The sequence below is a fragment of the Lycorma delicatula genome, chromosome 4 (genome assembly GCF_047948215.1).
Source record: "Lycorma delicatula isolate Av1 chromosome 4, ASM4794821v1, whole genome shotgun sequence".
NCBI lineage: Eukaryota > Metazoa > Arthropoda > Insecta > Hemiptera > Fulgoridae > Lycorma > Lycorma delicatula.
Window position 1 is genome coordinate 217,034,572 of NC_134458.1, and position 24,440 is coordinate 217,059,011.

The 24,440-nt window shown below is 32.3% G+C and overlaps 1 protein-coding gene across 2 annotated transcripts; it reads left to right on the forward strand.

Annotated features, from left to right (window-relative positions):
- The first annotated feature begins 255 nt into the window (after positions 1–255).
- LOC142323023 (uncharacterized) lies at positions 256–22,946 on the forward strand. Of its 2 annotated transcripts, none has more exons than XM_075362120.1 (4): positions 256–346; positions 1,944–2,096; positions 2,883–3,032; positions 22,770–22,946. In XM_075362120.1, the coding sequence occupies exons 2-4, from the start codon at positions 1,947–1,949 to the stop codon at positions 22,779–22,781; spliced, it is 312 nt and encodes a 103-aa protein (XP_075218235.1). In that variant the 5' UTR covers positions 256–346; positions 1,944–1,946; the 3' UTR covers positions 22,782–22,946. The 2 variants fall into 2 exon arrangements, with proteins under 2 accessions (XP_075218235.1, XP_075218236.1); XM_075362121.1 differs by lacking the exon at positions 256–346 and adding an exon at positions 357–581.
- The last annotated feature ends 1,494 nt before the right edge of the window (positions 22,947–24,440 follow it).

The window sequence follows — 24,440 nt, forward strand, 5'->3', positions numbered from 1 at the left end:
GAAGTACTTTTCCAGTTTCTCCAGGTCAGCCATCAGGACCTTCTCCGACTCGTCAAACAATCTATATTTTGTTGTTAGCACCCAGTCATCGGCGTAGCCATGCATTTTAGATCTTGTCTCTGGCATGTCTGCAACACAGAAGCTGAAATGAGAGGCACAAGTACCGATCCTTGTGGCAGGTCGTTCTTGAGTTTCCTGGGTGAGCTTATATCGGATCCCATGATCCGACATACATCGATAAATCGAATTGATGCGATACAACAAAAACTAAAAATGACGTAGTAATTAACCTAGTAACCTAGACGTAGTAACCTATTTAATATTGAATATATTAGAAAAAAAGAAGGTAAGAAAAGTTTAGTTATTTTTTTGTGAAATAATGGGTCCGAGTGATATTGTAGACTGTGGTGTATGATTACGAACACCCCAATAGCACAGTAGTATAACTGATATGCATTCCTACCATGTGCTGTCACTGTTTACACCCTCGGTTATATATATATATATATATATATGAAATCTATTCTGTGATCTGTGTGGTGTTTGGTAGTCATTAAAATTATTTTTACAGAGTGAAAGATGTATGTATTATTTACGTGTCGTAAGTATATTAATATAACTAAATATAATATAGTAAACTTTATAATAACAGATTTAATAATTAATCATATTTGGATACCCAGAAGGTAAGAAATCGCTATGTTACTTTTTGTGAAATTACGGAAGCTCACCCGGAACGGAGTCAGAGCATTAGCAAACGGGAAATTAGTCGTGAACACCAAGAGAGAGATATTTAGAATTATTCTGTAGGCGAAATAGTTTGAAGTATTCTCAAACAAGTATAATTAAAGCATTAAACATATTTATGGAAATAGGCAGATTTCGATGTGCTTGTGTTTTTTCAGTTGAAATCATATCCTACATATAAATTATATTTTTGATTAAATTTGATGTACTTGTGATTGTTCAATTATGTAAAAGGTAGTTGTAGAAGGTTCTCATAAACTTTCTATAAGAAGAGATAATCTCATATTTTTATGTTAAATTTTTAACTTTTCCACAATGGCTTCTTTGTACCACAGAAAATTAATGCAGTCTGGCTTTACCAGAAACACTGTAATAAATTTAGATGTTAAGTTAATCGAATGCTGCTCCTGAATATTTCATGCAAAAAATCTGTAATGTGTTTATTAATGGTTGGTTTGGTTGATAATGGCATATGAGAGTCTGCAGTTTTACAAGTTTTCATGTCTAATGTGACAAAAGTTATAACTAGGGTCAGGTTAGGACACTCACTTTTGACTCGCATTCTTCTAATAGTTCATGTTATATATCCTTATTTTATGTTACTGGCTTCTTAACTCATTAATTATGTTTTTCTTCTGACAATTTTTTGATTGTCTAAAAATTAAATTTTTGTTTTTAATACAACTGAATTGACTTCCACTAGTACTTTAAAAACATACAATAATCCTTGTTTAATTTAGCATCATAGTCTATATACATAGCATAGCATAGCATACATAGCATATTTAGGCATACATAGCATACATAGCATAGCTATATTTAGGTTTTCTTTTGCAAAAAATTGTATCAATATAGGTAATAAAAAACCATCACCTCTACTGTTATTGCCTACTCATAAAGATTTTTTGGAGATTTAGAAATTCAGTTATACCATAAAACTCTGGTTTTCATGTTGTCTTAGTTATAAATATAAATTATATGTATAGCAAATCATTTCCATACATAACTGATGCATTTTAGTGCTTTAAAACCCAGTTTTACACATAACATATCTTAAATTATCTTTAACAATATATGTAGTTCCAAGCTCTTAACTTCATCAGATGTTATGTTTCAGTAATATTTCATTTAACATGCTTATTTTAAGTCACACTTTTGTAGTAGGATATTAATATATATTTATATTTTTTTTGCAGAGTATGGATGCACAAACTAACGATTCAGTTTTGGAAGAAAATCCATTATCCTTGCCCATTAAAAAAGAAGACATGCATGAAACTGGGCAACAAGAATATTTGTTTGTACATCTTGCCAAGACTGATGATGATAAATTGACAATTTTTAAACAAGTAACCTATTTTCTTCTTTATTTTGGCTTAAGTGAAAAACATAAAAGCTAGTTATTGTAAGACTTTTCAATTTTTCTGTTCGTAAAGATATTTTTATTTACTGTTTTTAGCCCACATATTATTGAGCATTCATGTCTAACAAGAGATATTTTCATTTATAGTGTAAAAAACCTTTATTAGTGGAGTATAGGGGGTTAAATAGCTTTGTTTAACAAATTGCATCTAACATTCTATGGTAGATAAATTTTGTACAACAATACGTAACAAATAAAATACAGTGAGCAGATGCCTCATGCCTTAAACAAAGGTGACTAATTCATTTTATACCCACATTTAACATTGTTTATATAAATGTTTAAAAGAGTACAAAGCTATCCTTGCCTTTATGAAGCATGTTCAGTTACAAGAAACTTTGTTATAGGTTTCAATAATCCTTATTCTATGTCACTGCAATTTTTGTTTCCAAACAAGGTTGATGTGCTTCTTTATATTTGCACCAGCAACCTGTATCTTTTACCAAACAATTTAGATTGTGCAAACATTTTTCTATTGATCTATTAATTTAATGCCAATGCCTCCAATATTTCCCTTTTCTTGCACTATCATGTGTGATTATATACTGCAAATTCCAGTTGAATATTATTGTAGATGTACTCACACAGATGAGTTATTTCTATGAAAATCAATTTATTTTATAATTGTAAGAAAAATAGATATATTATTAATAGATGTTAATTATATAAAGATAATAAATTATTATTATTATTACTTTATATTTTGCTGCAGAGTATGGATGCACAAACTGATAGTTCATTTTTTGATGAAGATCCATTATCTTCCAGTATTAAACAAGAAATCAAGCATGAAACAGAGCGAACAGTACATTTGATTGCTCCTGTTGCTATGATAGATGATAAACTGACAACATCTAGACAAGTAAGATATTTTCATTTACTATTTGATGGTTTCCCTTATATTTAGCATTCTAAATAATATCTAATAATTAGTTATTTTGATTAAAAGCTTAAAAAAAGTGATACCAAAGTGTATGTGAAATGATAAAACAGTATTTGTAGGATTGAGAAGTCACACGTCACTCCAAAAGCTACGAAAACTCGTGGCTTTTGATAAAGAATAACCATTCCGAGTGAGATTTTATATGAGGTTTCTTGTTTCTATCTTTATAGTGTCAAAATATGCTGTTTCTCATCACATAACAAACCTACTGAAATGCAGCTGATATATTCTTGCAAGTAAATTTATAATCTTTTCACAGAAACCAGTTTTATAAAGAACATTATTGTCCTCAGAGAAACTACTTCATTGTGTCTCTTATGATACTGTAAATGTGGCACAGCTAGAAAAAATTGTTTGTTTATCTCCCAACAGACAGGATGTTGCATTATTGCTGTGAAAAATCCATAAAATCAATAAACGTAAGAAATATTGTACTTATTAATACCATTCCTATTGGTCTTTGGTAACAGCCATGAGCCTACTATTCCAAAATCTGTACTTCTTGTATAGTTTTTAGCGTGGTATTTATGAGTTTTCTGAGGGTTCCTTGGAATTTTTTAATGTGGTTTTATGCCATTTCTCTAGGGTTTTTCAGTACTCATTGATTGGAATCCTTTTTTCATGTGTATTAAATTATAATCTGTAATTATAATAAAATGATTATTCAATAGAAATATGACTATTGCATGATATAAATCTGAAAATTAGTAGAATATATTGAAATGCTACTATTTTTTAGCAAAGTATCAGCTTTCTCAAAACAAAGTTAATTTCTTAGAGTTTCTTTTCACAGAGAATTGAATTCATATTTAAATGGTAGTATAAATTAAATTTGTGCTTAAATAGTTGGCAGCTCACAAACATCCACTAGAAACTGTTGAAACCATTCCCAGTATTGAATTCTCTTTGCACAGTCTCTGGCCAATAACCTTTGAATCGCTTTATATGGGACAAGACTGAGCTTATTACAAATTGCCTTGTTGCAGCTGTTTTTCTGTTAAGCTAACTTTTGCACGGATTTGTTAAGACTACATCACATAGTAGTCGATACGTCTTCATCGAGTACTTATGGTCTACCACTTCACTCATATTTCTTTACTGATCCAATCTCCCCAAAGTCTTCGATTAGTGTTCTTACGCCATATCGATTAGGAACCAGTGTACCTGGAAATCTAATAAAATACTAATCTTTCATTGTCTGTATATACCCATTATGCTTATGAAGATGTATTAAATGAGAAATATTCACTGTTCAGTGTGCACATGGAAAGACAGCCTCAATCATTTAAATACAATGAACAAACAGTGACAAGAAAGAGTCGTATCTTCTTTAGTTGACACATATTCTTGTCACAACATCCTGATCGGGTCATGGAAGCTAACTGCATTCAATACAGAATTACAAACCTTTGTAGAAAACATTATTCATATTAACACAGAATAAAATCCCTCAACCTATAATCATTTTTATGTAGGTGTGTAGATACTTTTCGAATACACTGGATTATGAACTTCCTGTTAGAGCTCGCGCTTTAGAATGGTATATTTTCAAGTTAGATGGTAGCAATGAATTTAATTTAAAGAATGTGATAACTTCTGAATATTTTGTCTACAAAGATGCTAATCATGTTACTCAAAATTTTGTCACTAAAATAGCTGTGAAAAAATGCGTGAGTTCTTTGTGTGAGTTGTAAGGGTGAAAAAAATTCTCTCTCCTTCTTTAAAACGCAATCAACGTAGTGATTGATTTGCCCTCTTAACCAATTTTAGAGATCTTAGCAAAGAAATTTATATAATTTATTTATAAAGAGATCCTTTCATCATTACTCGAAATTTGATCAATATTGATTGTTGAAGAAAAATAAGTAACTTCATAATCTACTAATTTTTTCTAAATGATGTGGTATTGAATTTGGATCTCAGGTGTTAAATTACATGCTAAGATGCATTTTATGATGCGTTTTATCACATTTTATCACACATTTACAGATGTGTTTTATCACATTGTCTGGCCAAAATTGTGCAAGAGTTTTTCCCAAACCTTGACACAATGAACTGTAGCTTTGATACTACAACAAATCCACAATTAACTCGAAGTGATGTTCACTTTTTTTTTGTCTTTAGTCACTTGACTGGTCTGATGTAGCTCTCCAAGTTTCCCTTTGTAGTGCTAGTAGTTTCATTTCAGTATACCCCCTACATCCTACATCCCTAACAATTTGTTTTACATATTCCAAATGTTGTCTGCCTACACAATTTTTTCCTTCTACCTGTACGTCCAATATTAAAGCGACTATTCCAGGTTGTCTTAATATGAGGCCTATAAGTCTGTCTCTTCTTTTAGCTATATTTTTCCAAATTCTTCTTTCTTCATCTATTTGCCGCAACACCTCTTCATTTGTCACTTTATCCACCCATTTGATTTTTAACATTCTCCTATAGCACCCCATTTCAAAAGCTTCTAATCTTTTTTCTCACTTCCATATAAAGCAACACTCCAAATGTATACTATAAAAAATCTTTTCCTGTAATTTATATCAATTTTTAATGTAAACAAATTATATTTCTGACTGAAGGCACGTTTCGCCTGTGCTATTCGGCATTTTATGTCGCTCCTGCTTTGTCAATCTTTGTAATTCTACTTTCCAAATAACAAAATTCTTCTACCTCCATAATCTTTTCTCCTCCTATTTTCACATTCAGTGGTCCATCTTCGTTATTTCTACTACATTTCATTTCTTTCGTTTTGTTGTTTATTTTCTTGTGGTAGTTCTTGCATAGGACTTCATCCGTGCCGTCTTCCATTATCATTGTTGCTGTTTGGTTCCTGTAAATGTTAGCAGTCATTCTTCTATCTGTATTTGAACCCTAATTTTTTAAATTGCGGAACATTTTATTCCAGTCTACATTATCGAATGGCTTTTTTAGGTCTATAAATTCCAAGTATGTTGGTTTATTTTTCTTTAATCTTCTTCTACTAGTAATCTGAAGCCTAAAATTACGTCACTTGTCCCTATACTTTTCCTGAAACCAACTGGTCTTCTAACACTTCTTCCACTCTCCTCTCAATTCTTCTGTACAGAATTCTTGTTAAGATTTTTGGTGCATAACCAGTTAAGCTAATTGTTCTGTATTCTTCACATTTATCTGCTCCTGGTTTCTTTGGTATCATGACTATAACACTTTTTTTGAAGTCTGACGGAACTTCCCCTTTTGCATAAATATTACACACCAGTTTGTATAATCCATAACACCATTTTCCGCTGTATAACTCTTCGATATATTCCACTCGCCTATCGACTTTACCTTTCGTATTATAAATCTGTGTACCATCTTTGTTTAACACATTATTGGATTTTAATTTTTGTACCCCAAAATTTTCCTTAACTTTCCTGTATGCTCCATCTATTTTACCATGTTCGTTTCTCTTTCCACTTCTGAACACGTTTGTTTAATCCACTCTTCTTTCGCTAGTTTGCACTTACTGTTTGTTGTATTTCTTAATTGTCGATAGTTCCTTTTACTTTCTTCATCACTAGCATTCTTATATTTTCTACGTTCATCCATCAGTTGCAATATATCGTCTAAAACCCAAGGATTTTTACCAGTTCTCTTTTTCCACCTAAGTTCAGCTTCTGCTGATTTAAGAATTTCCTATTCAAGTTTACCCATTATTCTACATTTCCTGCCTTATATTTTTTACTGACACCTCTTGCGATGTCCTTTTCAAAAATTCTTTACCTCCTCTTCCTCAACCTTCTCTAAATTCCACCGATTCATCTGACACCTTTTCTTCAGGCTTTTAAACCCCAATCTACATTTCATTATCACTAAATTATGGTCGTTATCAATGTCTGCTCCAGGGTAAGTTTTGCAGTTAGCGAGTTGATTTTTAAATCTTTGCTTAACCATGATAGATTCTATCTGATACCTTGCAGTATCGTCTGGCTTTTTCCATGTGTATTTTCTTCTACTATGATTTTTAAACTGAATGTTGGCAATTACTAAATTATACTTTGTGCAAAACTCTATAAGTCAGTCCCCTCTTTCATTCCTTTTGCCCAGCCCGTATTCACCAACTATATTTCCTTCCTTGCCTTTTCCTTTCTTCATATACACTACATCATCATCATGGGCGCTTGTAGGCATATAGACATTAACAATCGTTGTCGGTTTAAGTTTTGATTTTATCCTTATTACAATGATTCTATCGCTTTGCATTTTGAAATACTCTACTCTCTTCCCTATCTTCTTGTTCATTACGAAACCTACATCTGCCTGCCCATTATTTGAAGCTGAGTTAATTATTCTAAAATCACCAGACCAGACGTCGTTTTTCCTCTTCCCATCGAACCTCGCTAATTCCTACTACATCTACATTTATCCTATCCATTTCCCTCTTTAGTTTTCTAACTTACCAACCTTTTTGACTTCTAACATTTCACGCCCCATTTTCATGATCAATTAATATAATTTTGGATCTTCAGTATATGACTCTTTCATTATTAACTTGATTCACCCATCCAGTACTAAACCTATTTTCTCTTATTTTTCATTTCATTCAGTTCTTCCAGCGGATGAAAATCTAATAAAAATGATAAACCGATCTTATTACTCTTGTTTGATTTTTTAAGAACAAATGTAATGACTTTATCTGGGGATGAGTTTGGAAAATATTTACACTTATTGCCAGGTTTCTATTTTCAGTTAATATTAACAAAACTAAACTACAGTAATTTTTTTTTTTATTTGCCATTATAAAATTGTCTGTTGTCAGACCAGTTTTAGTTTGTATGCTATGTAGCATGTAGTTTGGGGATTGTTAAATTTTGTTCCTTATATTTTAACTGTTTGTACTAATGAAATTTCTATTTTTGCTACTTTGAAACAAATATATTGTGCTTCCTTAAATATGAACATAAGATATTTAATATTAAAGTATAAAGTTGTCAATTTGTAGATTTGTCAATTCCGATAGATTTTTAACTTAACAGTTAAATTTTTTTTTTTATCTTATTGAAGAAATTATCGATGATGTGGAGGAAAGAATTACTGAAAGTAGTTTACAGACATCAAATTGTGTGGTTTGCAATAAATTAAAATATAATTGCATTTGTGATAATGTCATCGATGAAGAATATGATGATTTTAACAGTTTTTCTTTTAAAAAAAGTGCTTGCAAATTACAGAAAAACGTGTTAAAGAAAGGAATGTTATATCTTTTCATCTTCCTATTCACACATGTGTTCTTTGTCAGGAGTCTTTCACTCGGAGATCTATATTATAGTCACACTTATCTATTCATGTTGTAAAAAAAAACTTAAAATATAATTTTTCTAAAAAAACGTTTATTCGACGCAGTAAGTTAAAAACACATATCTCTACTAATACAAATGAGAAAGTTTTGTAAAAAAACTTTTAATGAAAGCTCTAATTAAAAAACACATCTCTCTGTTCATAATGGTGAGAAGAAATTTACTTGTAATTTTTGTAAGAAAACATTTTGTCACAGGGATAGTTTAAAAAGACATCTCTATTCATACGGGTTAGAAAATTTCATTTGTAATTTTTATCTAGAAAGTTTTACTGAAAAGTCAAATTAGGTTACAAAGTGGTATAAATTGTCTCTGTTATAGGATCTTTGCAGTTTGTGGCTAGTTTTTTCTTTTTACATTATTGTATATACTACTCTAAACTAATTAGTTTATAAACAAGATCATTTGGAACCATTTATGTTATATATGTACATTCTGTTAATAAAGCTTTGAAATAACTTGCATATTACATAATTCGTATTTTCTTTATTTCCGGTTGTCTAAAAAGTACTGAGCCTTTGGAATCCAAAATGTAGAATACATTTATTGTTTTTGAAAAATTACATTTTGAGACTACCTGGACCATATTTTTTGATAACCTTCTTCCATTTTTCTGTCAACACCATAAATCCTACACTATAGAACTTCTAAGTTTTCCGTTCTTAAAATTGAGTTACAAGGTTTTCAAAGGCCTTTTTTGAAACTAATTTAACACCATTCAGGGAATTATTGCAGAGACTGAAACAAGTGCTATGCTACCGGTGTAGGTCCAGGCTATATGATGGACGCATCAAAATCTCCCAGTCAAGTTCTTGCAATTGTTGATAGGTTGTTAAAGATGTCGCTTTCTGGCGGTTATCAGTATGGTGTATGACATCCTTTCTATTTACTAATTCTGGCCGTTTTTTTTTTTTATTGATAAGTGCAGTCACACTAAATGCCAACAGTACAGGTTTGAGTCTATCATACTGCTTGGTAGCACCAGACTGTGAGACACGATGGCCTTCCAGTTACACCTAACACAACATAATCTTCCTGGCCATCAGTGTGGGCTTTGTCACAGACTATGGAGTTTCTCCTTGCTTCAGTCACAATCTTTTTCACCATTGTGTTCTTAGGTGATCCACTTTTCATCACTGATGATCATCTGGCTTCAGAAATGGCTCAGTTTTATTACGTTTCAGTAGAGATTCACAAATAGAAATTTAATTGAGTAAAGTTTTCTCAGTCAGATCATGTGGTACTCAAATGTCAAGCTTCTTTTTGTAACCAGCTTTCTCTGATTGGACTAACAGTGTTTGGTGATGGGTGTTAGGCCACTGACAATGTCATGAAGGCTCGCATGGCTAGATTTTTACCAGAATATCACTCACTTTTTCTGTGATTTTGTTGTTGGTCTTCGACTGCAAGGAGCATCTTGGACATAACAATTTCCAAAACAAAAGCGACTGAACAATCTTTTGGCTGTTGTGTTTGATGACATATCTTGCCCATAAACAGCACAAGTTTCTTCACGGTTCTGCGCAGCATTTGCATCTTTATCGAAATAAAATTGTAAGATCTCATCAGTTTTGCTGAACATCCACTGATTTTCATAGCACAATACCTTACGTCCAAGTATAAGAATTGCAACATTTTTTGCACATCTAGTAGCTTCAACTGCCAGCTGTCAAATAACATTCGGCCTGACTCACTGCAACTCATATACCCTGAGATTTAGGACATTAAACTATATAGTGTGCAAAACATTCATTACTTTTTAGACTTCCTATTATTAATACATAACAAATGAAAACTACAAGTTTAAGACATTGTTACTAAGATGTTCATTAAGTTAAGAGTATATTAGAAGTAATTGTGAAAGAATATTAAAAACTGTATCCAAATATATGTATAATTATAAAATAGCATGAGAGTCATTTATAAAAAACTTCTAAAAATACCTGATGAAGATTAATTTGAAATTAAGGAAATTTGTATACATGTCTTTCTTACAATGTAAGTGAGCACTAAGAAAGAATTCTGTTAAATTTTGAGTTTAAAGGTTCAAATTGAGTTAAATGTAATTTATTATTTTTAGAATTTTTCTTACCTCTACTTGATTTTTGGTGTGTGTGTGTGTGTGTGTGTGTGTGTGTGTGTGTGTGTGTGTGTGTGTGTGTGTGTGTGTGTAATCTTCATGTGAATATCAAAAGTGCAGGCAGTATATGGCGGCATGGCAGCCCAACAAATACAGCTACTGCCACTCTTATTGTATGTACGATGTGATTGGCTTTACCAGCCTCTGGTTACTTGACTAAAAAACATAATGTTTTAAAAAATAATTGTCTATTTCACAGAATGTGATACAAAAAAAAAAAATATATTAAAAAACCTGTGTATTTTTATTAAAATTTTTAAAACGCCTTGACTTTAGAATAAGTTGTACGATACATACATATATTGTGTTTTTTGACCCTAAAACGTACAAATTTACAGAAAAAAACCCAATACCCTATCTTTGACATGATCATTTTACTTCACCTTTCAATATAGCTGTTCTAGCCATATTTGTCGGAAAAGTAATATTTATTTATAAAATAATGTTAAGCTAAAAACATAAAAAAAGGCCATTGTTGAAAACTTGTAAGTAGATTTCTTCACATAATTTAATTCAACTTTGATAGCTAAGATACTTTCTAATAGTATTTTATCTTAATCAAATCCCCATAAAGAGATGGGGGAAAAACTTGAATTTTATTATATCAATATATTCTGAAATACTGGCAGAGCAGGTACTACATATCTTATCAAAGCAATTTTATGTTTACATATGCACAAATTGATATCTGTTTCTATCTTTAATTTTTACTATTAAAATTCATAAAAACTATTGTTTAAATTTTTGCGCTAAATGAATGTTTACAAAGTTCATATTATATTAAATATATATATGTATTTATATAAATAATATCAATCTAAAAATCAATGTGATATTTGACATTCCATTTCATTGACCAGTGCCTCATAATTATTAGATCAGTATGATGATATTCTGTTCGTAAACACTCAACAGGATGCTCATCAGCGAGTTGAGATGTATATTTTATGTCTTCTGACACATTTTGATACTTTGATATTATTTGATACATTTTAATATTATAATATTTATTGTCAAAAATGATTCGCAAATATATATGGTAACTGAAAAATGATTCTGTCCTGCAAGCTACTCTTTTAAGAATGGAAACCTCTCAGTAGTGCAATACAAAAGTTCTTACCTGATACGTAGTATTTTAGCTTAATGTCATTACGAAGATTCAAAGTTGCTTGCCTCAGTTCTTACTTGAACAAGCTCTGCAAGGTGTGCACACATTCCTATTGTACTAGGTGAGTAAAAGGGTCCATTAAAAAAACCATTGGCTTGATGACTATTGACTATTGATGGCTATGAACTTTTTTTAGAATTTGAAAAATTGTATGCCTATTTAAATTAAATGTCGCCTACCATTTTTTTATATATTTAAGTATATATATATATATATATATATATTTTTTTTAATCGATGTTGTGGAGAAATACCATTTATGTACCCCCACGTGGTGGAGGAGTGTTGGACTCACATGGGTTCGGCTAGATGTTATAGAGCCTATGAATGCCTGCACCCTACCGCCGACTAAAACTCCGGTTTCACTGTTCCTTTCCACCCAGAGCCGGTTTTGCAATTAAGTATATCACAACACCGGGGGTGACAAGATAGGGGGGCTTAGCAGTCCTGTAGCTTCATCGCTGCCCCCACCTGCACAAGCGTGGACAGATGGCGACTCCACTGAAGGCTGTCCCTCACCGCCTCACCTTCTGGCTCTTGACGCTGCTTCTAACAGCTACATTATTCTGACTGTTTCTTCTTGGGCTGTTTTAGTTCACTGCTTGCTCTAATTAACTATAGTTTAATCAATAATCTAGATAATATAATGACTTCTACCAACTGTACTCACTTTAGCTAATATTCACACACTACATCGCTATTTACCTTCCTTTTGGACATTGGTTTCACTTGCAACTTGCTCAGAGGCTACTGGAGTCCCCTCGCTTCATCTACCACCCATGCATGTAAACACAAACGAGCGGCAACTGCATGAGGGGCTGTCTTTCACTCCCTTGCGACACCTGACCCGGCTGCCAGGGTTCTGTTGTATATTCAACTCGCTTGTCATCTAACTCTTCTTGCCTCATCATTTTCTTTCTGTTGTAACACTCTACAGACAAAATTAGCCACAGCTGCAAATCGGTCGCTTCACATCACATTGTCAGGATTAATTTGCCCTGTTACTGGTGTGTACTCACATCTTTCCTTCTCCCATCTACTACAGGAAAAGATGATGTATTCTGATGTTTCTGTTTCATTGCAGTACCGACACTCTGTACTATCTGTTCTGTGTCTTGCAAACAAGTACGCTCTGAAGGAGCTGTGGCCGGTTAGGAACTGTGTAAGCCAGTAGTAATTTATCTCGCCAAATTCTCTCCCGATTCACGGTCCAATCTCACATATTAATCGTCTTGTGTATTTATTTTTACACGAAACAGTCCACCCTATCTGCCACTTGTCTAATACCTCACGATATGTCTCTTCTTTACTCATATCATCATCTATCTTCACCTGTGAATCAGCCAACTGCTGCAGCAGAAACACTCTGGCAACCACAAGTAAAAGCCTCTGTGAACACCGAGGAGTAGGCACATGTAATTCTCTGAGCTATCCTCCTTTGTACTCCCTCCAGCTGTGGTCTGTTATGATCATACCTCAGAGATCTGTACCATACCGGTACACCATACAGCAAATTTCCTGCAGATATATTTGAATCAGTTTTCTCAGGTATGCAGGGACATTGACTTTTTTTCAACACCTTGAATATAGCCTTCCAACTGAGAGAATATAATATATTGTGGCCATCTACCAATATGACTACTGGGATTTGACACGTACCCAGAGTACCTTTCATTGCATTATCGACAGTTTTCATCACCTCTTTTACAGCATCAATCGCTGATCTCCTCGACCAGAAACCAAATTGCCATTGACTAAGGGCACCTCTCTCTTCAATGTAATTCCTCAGCCTGGCCTCTAACATTCGCTCTAATAACTTGCAAAGATTTTTAACTAAACAGATCGGTCTATATGGTACTGCGCTCTCCGGCGCCCCAGGTTTCTGTATTAAGACCAGTTGTGATGTCTTCCAAGAAGTAGGGATAAAATCACCCTTTGTCATTTTATTCATTACGTCTAGAATAGTAACTGGAGCTTCCTCTACCAGGATCCGGACGACTTCAACCGAAATGCCAGCCGGACCCGTACTCTTATGCAGCTTCATTTTTTTACCTGCAGTCTTAAGCTCCTGCATGGTAAACAGCGGTATAATGTCAGCTAGTATTTCTTCTCTGAAAGGCTCTGTTTGTTTCAGAAAGAGCTTCCTGACGTATTCACATACCTTATCCTTCACGATCACCAGTAAACTGTCAACCTAATCTTTCTGATACCAACTGGTAGCCTTTCCCCCACAGATCTCTGTCAATGTCCTCGTGTAGTTCCTTCCAACATTTGGTCTTGGCTTTTTTAATAGCTGATGCATACACGGTTCTGGCTTTAGCATACTCCTTTTTTGCACTGTTTGGTTATAATAAAGAGTAGAAAAAGACGAAACAATTGTAAAACTGAAACGAGTAAAAGATTGATGAGCCTAATCTAGCCTTTACTTTTAAATTGATGTATAAGAAATCAAAAGAAAAATTAAGATCATGAAAGCTGTTTTTTTAAATATTTTTATTGTGTATTTTCCATAGGATCTTTTCTGCCCTGCCAAAAACTCTACAGCAGGGAGGAAGCTTCGGCCTTGCACTGGGAAATACAAAATAATTTCTTTAATACACGTTTTAACACTTTTTTAGAGATTTACTCATACAATGCTTCTTAAAAACTACATTGTTTTATTTTGTGATGTAGAATTATCACAAAAGATGTACAACACTTTTCCCTTCAAAGTTAAGACGACAGGTGGTTTAGCAAAGCAGAAGAAATTTCTGGCTGCCTGGTGAGGGGGTAAAAATATTTTTTTTTGGTTCAACCGACGGCTCTTGAATAATATATTTTCCATTTGGAGTTAAGTGGTCTCATTTGTTCCACTCTTTGGTAACAATGTTTATCCCCAGCTGGGCTGTCCCGTTCGCAAAGAAAACACATGTACCTAGTATAGCCTAACTGCATGCCTAACAAAATAGCTGTAACTTTCAAATCACCACGTATGTTTCAATTATGTTTTTTTATAATTTATTTTTTCAAGAACATCTTTCATCACATTGTATGTCTTTCAAGTTAATACCATAAGCAATTGGTATCGAAGGATATTTATTACCGTTGTGTAGTAGAACCGCTCTTAAACTGTACTTGGATGAATCTATGAAAAGGCGCCAGTCCTCAGGTTTATGAACTTGTCCTCAGTGTGACATAAGCTCATCAATGTTTATCCAGTAAACTGAATTAATTTCATCAATAAACTATTAAAACAATTCTTTTTGTCAGTTTCGAAAACCCGAAATATTAGTATTTTTTTGAAGTAGATTCCAACCTTGCAGTCTTGATCCTAACAATTCAGCTTGATTTTTTGATAAGTTTAAGTCCCTAACAGAGTCGTTTAATTTACCTTGTGATATAAGATGTGTTATCGGAAGGTAATTCAAAATCAAAATCATTGTTGTCTTCTTCAGTACTGCCTGATTCTTCATCGCTGCTTTCAAAATATACATTCACAGGTGGCTCAGGAAATTGAATAATTTCACAGTGAGGCGCAGGCCTAATTGCAGATTGCAATGAACGATATTTTACAGTATGTTTAGATTTTAGAAATGTTATGTAAAAAGTAGTGTTTTTTTACTTGATTTTTTTTTTTGTTTAAATGATTTTTTAAAATAATGAATTTTATAAATTTAAAATTTCTCAAATAAAAGAATCAGTCAAAGATGATGTATTTAACTCGATGTTAAATAATGTAGATGTTGATATAATTGATGAAATTAGTATAATTAATGGAATTGTTGGTGCTATACAAATTGTTGATTTTATAATTATTCATTTTATTAAAAATCCTGTAGTTGGAGGTATACCTCTTATTGATAATGATGAAATTATTAGGGATGTTTTTGTTAAATTTGTTTGAGTATTGATTTGGTTTAAAAAATTGATATTATTTTTTTTGAACGTGTTTATTATAGTTAAGTTGATTATGGTGTATATAATTAATAGAAGAATAAATTGTTGTTTTGAAATTATTAATGAAAAGATTATTACTGGTGAATTTGAGATTGATGAGTATGCTATTAATTTTTTTAGTGATGTTTGTTTTATTCCTGAGATTGGTGCCATAATTATTGATATTATTATTAGTTTAATTCTGGTTATTTGGGTTGCAATAATTGTGGGAATGATTTTTTGTATAGTTATCATTATTATACATATTTCTCATCTTATTATTTGCATAATTCTTGGTACTCATAGGTGAAATGGGATTATACTTATTTTTATTAAAATTCTCATTATTATTAAAATTCTTTCATTAATGGGGCAGTTAATGATAGCATTAATAATTATTGAGGTTATTATAATTGATGAGGATATTCTTTGAATAATTAAATATTTTATAGATTGTTCATTTATTTTATTTCTTTTTTTTAAAAGGGGTAGAAAAGAAATTAAATTGATTTCTATAGATATTCATGAGAATATTATTCTGTTGGAGGATATTGTTATGATAATTCTTACGGTTATTGTTGTGATAAATATTGTTTTTGATAAATTTATTTTAATTAAAAAGAGAATTTATTCATCGATGGGGTATGAACCCATAAGCTTAGTTTAGCTTATCTTTTTGTAAAAGGATGTGTGATGCATTAAGAATTTTGATTTCCTCAGTTTCAGTTTAATTCTGGATTTTACAATTTAGCATGAGTGAGGTTTCACTTAATTTACTTCATCAAAGTAATCCTTTAATCAGGCATCTTGCTTGAGTATAAAAATCAATTGTTTTTTATCCTTTTTTTTTTTATATATCATTTTTTTTTATACGGTACATTATTTGCTTATTTGTTTTTTTTTAATTTTTTTGCATTTATTTTGCAAATTTTTGCAATTTTTGATTTTTGAGTTTAATTTTTCAACAAAAATTTTTTCGTTATAATAAGATATTTATATTATATCATTCAATTGATTAATTATTATGTTACAAAAAAGAAAAAAGATAGTTATATTATAATATATATATTATATATGGTAATATATTTATTTAAATATATCTATTTCTCCCTTTAATATTTAATCTTATTAAGTATAATATTTTAATTCATAAGTGTTGTATAAATTAAAAAAAATTATTATATAATAGATAACCTCTTATATTTAAATTAAGATTTTAATATAATATAGATTTTTATTTTAATGTAAAATAGTTTTTGTAAAGATAATCATCTAAAGTAAATTATTTAATTAAATGCATCAATAAGATATTTAATAAAAATCATTTTTTAATTTTAATTAAATACTTATTTCATAAGAATTTAATTAAAATCAACTTTTAATTAAATTAAATAGGATTTTATTAAAAATAATTTTATTCATTTAAATAAATTTTAAAGTTTAAAAAACCTAAGGAATATAATTATATTCCTTAGGAATATTATTCCTTTGGAATTATATTCCAAAATCATCAGCAAATAGAGAACATGAGATAGGAGCCTGCACACATTTGGGTAATACTGTTTATGGTTGCAGAAAATAAGGTGGCACTTAATACACTACCTTGGCACTCCATTCTCCAAGATGACACTACCTGAGAGCGAATCGTCAACACGAACACGAGCTGTTCGGTGATTTAAGAATCCCCGGATAAAAGCAAGCATATTGCCCTTGATTCCCCATTCTTTGAGAGTGTTAAGAATACCACGTCGCCAGGCTGTGTCATATGCCTTTTTTATATCGAAGAAGATAGCAACGAGATGCTGGTGATTGAGGAAAGCGTTTTGTATGGCTGTTTGTAGTGACACTAGATGGTCAATGGAAGATCGTCCTTGTCGGAAACCACACTATTCTGGAGATAGAAAGCCATGTTTCTCCAAGTACCATGTAAGCCTGCAGTTTACCATTCTCTCCATTATTTTACACAAAACGCTTGTTAATGAAATAGGGCGGTAGCTTGAGGGATTGGTTTGGTCTTTATCAGTTTTTAGTACTGGTATAATAAATGCTTCTGACCAGCCGGGTGGGAAGACTTGTTTGGAAAATAAACCGTTGAAAATATTCAAAAGTTGTTGTAGTGCCGAATTAGGAAGGTGTGAAAGCATGGAAAGGCGAATGTTGTCCGGTCCAGGGGAAGTGTCCTGTGAGTTTTTAAGTGCATGTAACAATTCCTTAAATACGAATGGGGTGTTTAATTCACCAACCAAATCACCAATGTTTAACGATAATACTTCTATCTGTATCTTGTACCTTTGAAAATCGTTATTATACGATGAGGTGAGACACCGAGCGGAAAGATTTTGCTCTACTATTTGCCACTGCTGAAGGTGATGAAAGGAGTTCTCCTTCAACAATAAGATCGAGAATAGATTGTTTCGGTGATCTGAAAATTGCACGAATTTTTTTCCACACAGTAGACGTGGGAGTAGTGCGTGAGATAGTGCTCACGTATTTCGTCCATGAATTCCTCTTAGAATTCAAGAATACCCGACGGCACACTGCTCTAGCCCTGCGGTATAAATTTAGATGTTCAGCTGTAGGCCTATGATTAAATTTGCGTAGTGCCTGCCGTCGATTCCTAATAGCATATTTGCAATCATCGTTCCACCATGGAACGAAAGGACGTCTAGGATTACCCGATGTTTGTGGAATACATCTGTTGGCATTCTCAAGTATCATGGACGTAAAAGAGGAATATTGGTCAAGGATGTTCGCATCATCGTCATACTGCGATTGGAATGCTTTATGGTATCCATTCCAATCCGCCTTTTCAACAATCCATCTCCGTGGCCTTCTTTTAATCTCGCAATCTACATCGAAACCAATAATAATTGGTCTTTCACTACCGTGAAAGTCATCACAAACAGACCAATTAAAATGTGGGAGTAAATTCGGTGAGCATATGGAGAGATCAATGTTAGATACAGTACCAGATGATAAGGACATGAATGTGTGTGATCCATTATTCAGTAGACAAAGGTCAAAGTCTTGTCTCACTCTGTTTATCATATTTCCTCGAGTGGAGCAGAAGATTGAGCCCCAGGAAATATGATGGGCATTGAAATCTCCTACTATTAACAGTGGAGATGGTATTTGCGTGAGGAGATTTGAGACATCTAGAGCACTGAACTCAGTGTTCAGTGAGAGATACAGATTGCAGATATGCAATTTGAAGGGGATAGAGAGCTTTACTGCAATAGCAGGAATGACAGTGGTTAGTTGAATTCTTGTAGCCGACACCCCATTCTTCATGAAGATAGCCACTCCACCACTCTCCCTACTGTCTACTAGGCAATCGTATCTCTCACAGAACTATCCTCTGAGTGTAATTGGGTCATGTTGTAGAAGGTGAGTTTCTTGAAAACACATGATTAGTGGATCATGTGCATGCGCCAGTACTCTAATATCTTCAATGCGGGACCGAATACCTCTAACATTCCACAGAATAATGTTCATAAGCGTAGAAAAAATAAATAAAAAAAAATTAAATAATTAAATTTTGGAAATTATATAAAAATTAGCTGTACGTGATCTGGTTTTTATTTTTTGTATTTTTTATTTTAAAGAACTCTGATGCCCTAGGGTCGGGTGGTTCTTCAACCATATCCTCAAGTATATGAGGTGATGGTGGAGGAGATTTATTTGAATGGGATGCTGCAGTTGACATCCCAGAGGGGGTGGTTATGTGGGTTCCCTTTACGGGGAGCTTATTAGGTGGCTTACTGCCAGCTGTAATAGTCGCTACTCGTGCCGGTACGACTTTGGGAACAGGGACATTTGTATGTATCACACTGTTGGATTCACTAACTGCGATGGAGGACTTTTTATTCATTTTTGTCAGCTCTGAGATAGTGGCTGTAAGTGAAGCTACTTGTTCAGAAAGCATCTGAACAAGTTTTTTAAGCTCATTGCAGGATCCACACTGCTGATTATTAACATTTGTAGGAATTTGTTTAGATGTAACGGTGGCAAAAGATACATCTGGTTTAACCAGGTTCCGTGAATTGTTTATCTTTTTATATTCTCTGTGTGCAGCCGGGAAAGATAGTTTTTGCTCCGTACAGATTTTGAGAATTGCCTTTTCTTCTTTAAAAGTTGGGCAATCTCGGGAGCGGGCTGTATGTGGACCACTCCAGTTTGCACATTTTTCACTTTCTTCGCAGTTAGTGTCATTGTGACCTTTAGCACGTCGAGCACAGATCTCAGTTTTCATGCAAGATGTTGTAGTGTGACCAAAACCTTGGCATCTGAAACATCGCCGTGGGTTGGGTATGAATGGTCGTACCCGAACCGAGAGGTAACCTACTTTAATCTTCTCTGGTGGAACAGGAAGATTGAATGTTAGTATAAGAGACAGTGTCGGTTCTTCTGTTCCGTTCTGTCGTTTCATTATACGTTTCACTTCAACAACATCTTGGTGGCAAAGCTCATCAACTATTTCAGAGATATCTATATCTAAGAGGTCTCGACAAAAAATTACACCCCGGCTCGTATTTAATGTTTTGTGGCTTTCTGCACTTATATTTATACCACCCATATTACGGAGATGTAAGATAGATCGACTCTGTTCATCATTGAATGTTTCAATCACAATCGATCCGTCACGTAATTTCCTGATATTCTTCGGGGAGCCACTTGCACCTGTTTTGGTTTTGTTTATTAAGAAAGGTGAAACCTTTTGAAGGGAGTCACCTTCCTGACTATTTCTGACAACAACAAATGTAATAATAATAATAATAATAATCTAATTTTTAGAATTCAATTCTAATAATTTGCGGTTCTCTTTGGTAGGACTTTTATCCTCATCAGACAAAGCTGACCGAGGTCTCTTCACAAGACTAGATTTGGTGGTTTTTTCAGATGGACCACCAGCCATCATTGTGTTTGTTATTGGAACTGAAATTTTGGTCCCACGAGTACCGGCGAAAAATGGACCACTCCAGCAGAGCGCATGCGTACTGGAGCTAGAGCTAAATACAACTAGGTTCGCCCTGGTGCCCAGTGGACATCGTTCGAGACTCACTACGTAGAGTCATTCACCCATCGGCACGATTTGTTCCCACCTTGGGTTACGGTTGCGTTTCATAAGATGTCGCAACACCACCGAGTGTAGATGTAAGAAATATAAGTATAGGTTGTTGTTGTGTAATTGTGTAAGTGTGTATGTTGTAATTTATGTAGTGTTCTTGGTGTAGTATATGTGTATTATGTAAAGTGTTCTGCAGCTCATTGTATAGTGGGAAGAAAAGCTGCAGAGGTCAAGAGAAAATTGCATCTTTATTCTGGACTACATTGGAGCATTCTCCATACAGTCTGGACTTATCGTCCAGCGATTATCATTTGTTTGGACCACTAAAAGTAGCACTTGGAGGACAGAAATTTGAAGAGGATGCTGCTGTTGAAGTGTTTGTGAGCAATTAGTTGACATCATGCTCACCTTCATTTTACGATAGTGGGCTTAAATGTTACCTTTGTGCTGGGAAAAATGTGTTTTCGAAAGAGGAAATTATGTAGAAAAATTATATTGTGCGTATATTTTTATTATCCAATTATAAAACAAAAATTCTGGTTTATATTTGATTCACCGTCGTATTAAAAAATAATGAATATATTTATTTTCTATATTGTTAATAGTCATACAATAGTTTGCGGTAAAGTGAGTGCAAGTTAATTTTTTTTTTCAGATATAAGTAGCGTTTTCTGTTTTTCTTTTGTGAACAGTCAATCATTATGTATGAATTAAATAATAAGTGAATTAAACAGAAGTACATGAATAATTTTTCAAGTTTAATTATTCACCCCAATATTATTAGTCTTAGATCAAGGCCCAAAAATTAATACCTCTAAGGTTAAATTAAAAATGTAACTTTAAAATTTTACAATAGACAATTAAGTTAAAGTAAATGTGTTGCATAGAATAAATACTAAAAAATACAAGTCAAATATTGCATTTCACATATTATAAGGACCAAAACCATATTATTGTTTGTTAATGTTCAGTTGGGTCATTTAAGTTGTAATCTGTGAACAAATATGGTAACTGATAATTTGATGTGTCTTTAAATTAATTTTTTTGTTAAATCACCTTTTATTTTTATTATTTTGCAATTGGTTATAAGTAAGAATGATGAGCTCTTAAGTGAAAAAATTACCTTGCTGGAAACTGAAGACTATTTGATAAACAAGGAGTCGGTTCCTTATTCTCTTTAAACTCATTATAAGTAAAATTAATTACATAATGAAAATACATCAGATAAAAAATAAATTATCCAAATAAATGTAATCTCATAACATTTTTAATAAAGTGTTTTCTAAAAATCTGTTTTTATTTATTAACTTAAATCAATTTTTGTAGAATTTTCTGGTATTATTATAAAACATTTACAAAAATATTGTTTGTTTTTTAAATAATACTAACATTTTAATTTTTATTTTAGAAAAAAAAATTATACAAGAAAAATACATATTAATGGCTTTAACCAAATTAATCACATAAGAGAAGATATTAATCTTATTGACTGAAAGAGTATTGATAAATTAATAAAAAAATAATCATACTTGCAACTAACAGCAGACATTCTCTCTCGACTTCTTCAGCAGAACCAGAAAATTCAATTGTTGAACTAGATAAATTCAACGCCTTACTAGCCTGTGATATTACTACCTGCTGACAAGATATCTGTAATAAATAAAAAGATATTTTTGTTAACGTTACCATAAGATTTAAATTTATTTTCAATAATATTAACTAATATGGTAAAAATCATTTTTAGTGTTACCATTTCTATCAATTTACTGTTCGTAACTCTTACAACAGGTAAGACCTGTCCAGGCCTGAAAAGAACAATATTAATATTTCACACCTCTAATTGACATAATTTTTTGTACATATTAACCTAATGACAAAAAGTTATAAAGCATTTTTTGATGTTTCTTAATGCTTTGTTTCAGATTTAAGTAGCAGTTTCCGGTTTTTCTCTTGTGAATCATTACATGTGTGAATTTTTCATAATTAAATTACATTTTTCAAGTCTTTTCCCTAATATTAAGTTTTAACCAAATTTAATTTTTTGTTTCTAGAAAGAAAAATGAGTACTGAAAAGGCAGAGGTAAATTACACATCTTTGTAAGTTGTTTAACTTCTTCAAGTTGATTAACAATGGTAATTAATTAGCAGCAGCAGCAGGTGCTTTAACATCTGGCTCAGTGAAATTATACAATGAATACATAGTAATAAAGATAGTTTTGCTTTTTATCTTTCATGTTTATTGATATTTAATTTAATCAATCAGTATCGAATAAATATCACTGGTAGAGATGTGCTCAACCTACAGTATGATTACAATAGGTACATAAGTACGTAAAATGTTGGTGTTTTTTATGGCAAAGAAATTATGTAATTATGCGACAATGTTATTATTAGATTTCCAAATTTATAAACATGCAATTAATGATTGCAATTACTGTAGATACTAAAAAAACAAAGCTTTCTTTTAAATGCCGTATAATGTAAACAGGTCCAAGGGTAAGACACGCAATTCAGTATTGTGTAGAATAATAGATAATAAAATTAGGTTGTTCTTGAAAAATCATTTTATTGAATGTACAAATCATAACATCTGACAATTTCTACTGACTTAATTTGTTATGCATTTTTAGTACAGCAATTACAGAAAGAAATAGATAAATGTATTAACTTGATTTATATATTGGAATAATAAGAATAATCATACTAAATTAAAACAAATAGAATATTTTACTTTATAACAAAATCACTTAATCCCCCACTAACTTCATGAGAGGGGATCAAATCCCATCTACAGACACTTTCACTCTCTCTCTCTCTCTCTCTCTCTCTCTCTCTCTCTCTCTCTCTCTCTCTATTCTCAAGGTCTTAATTGCACTTAATATTCTGTGTATTAAGTGTAAAATTTCTCAATTTGTTAAATGCTAATGAGTCAGTATATACAGTAAAACATCTATCACTTCTACTAATAACTTAACTTTAAGATTAATCTGTTTCCTTTGAGAAAACCTCTAAGCATATTTTAATTTAAGTTTACAAGCATCTACTAATTAGCATAGCTTTACAATTAATAACAAATTTTCAAGAGGAAAAAATACATTTCAACATTATGGTAACAGCCAAGAATTAATTAGAAACAGCAAACCTCTATGAGTACTTCAGCAATATTGAGACTGATAAAGTGAGTTCTAGAAGAATTTTTATAGTGATATAATTGTAAATCAGATTTTTATAATTAGTATACCTGATTCAAAATCTGTTGTTTTCCCATTACCTAGTTTATATGTTCACAACTAATACACACACACTCACTATATGGTCCCTTATATATATGGTTCCACTATATGGAACGTGGTGAAAGTAAAGAACTATATGGTCTGACAAAGGAGATAATTTAAAATATTTTTAGTTTATGAAAAAAGTGTGCAAAAGAGTAGCAAATGAAATTTTCCCCTGGGAGTCTTTAGAAAAAAGGAGCAAAGAATTTTAAAGGAAGCATTGCTTAAGGCAATTAAGAACATTACTTCCTGTAACCACACAAAAAGCAACCACAAGAAATAGAAACATAGGCATGAACGATTTTGTTAAGAGTATCATACCAAGTTTCTCCTTACCAAAGATAAAAATTACAACTTTTCTTCCTGTATTAAATTTCATAACCAGAGAATACTCTATATAGAATATTAAATTTAGCAGGAAAAATCTAGCGTTTACCAAAAAATTGA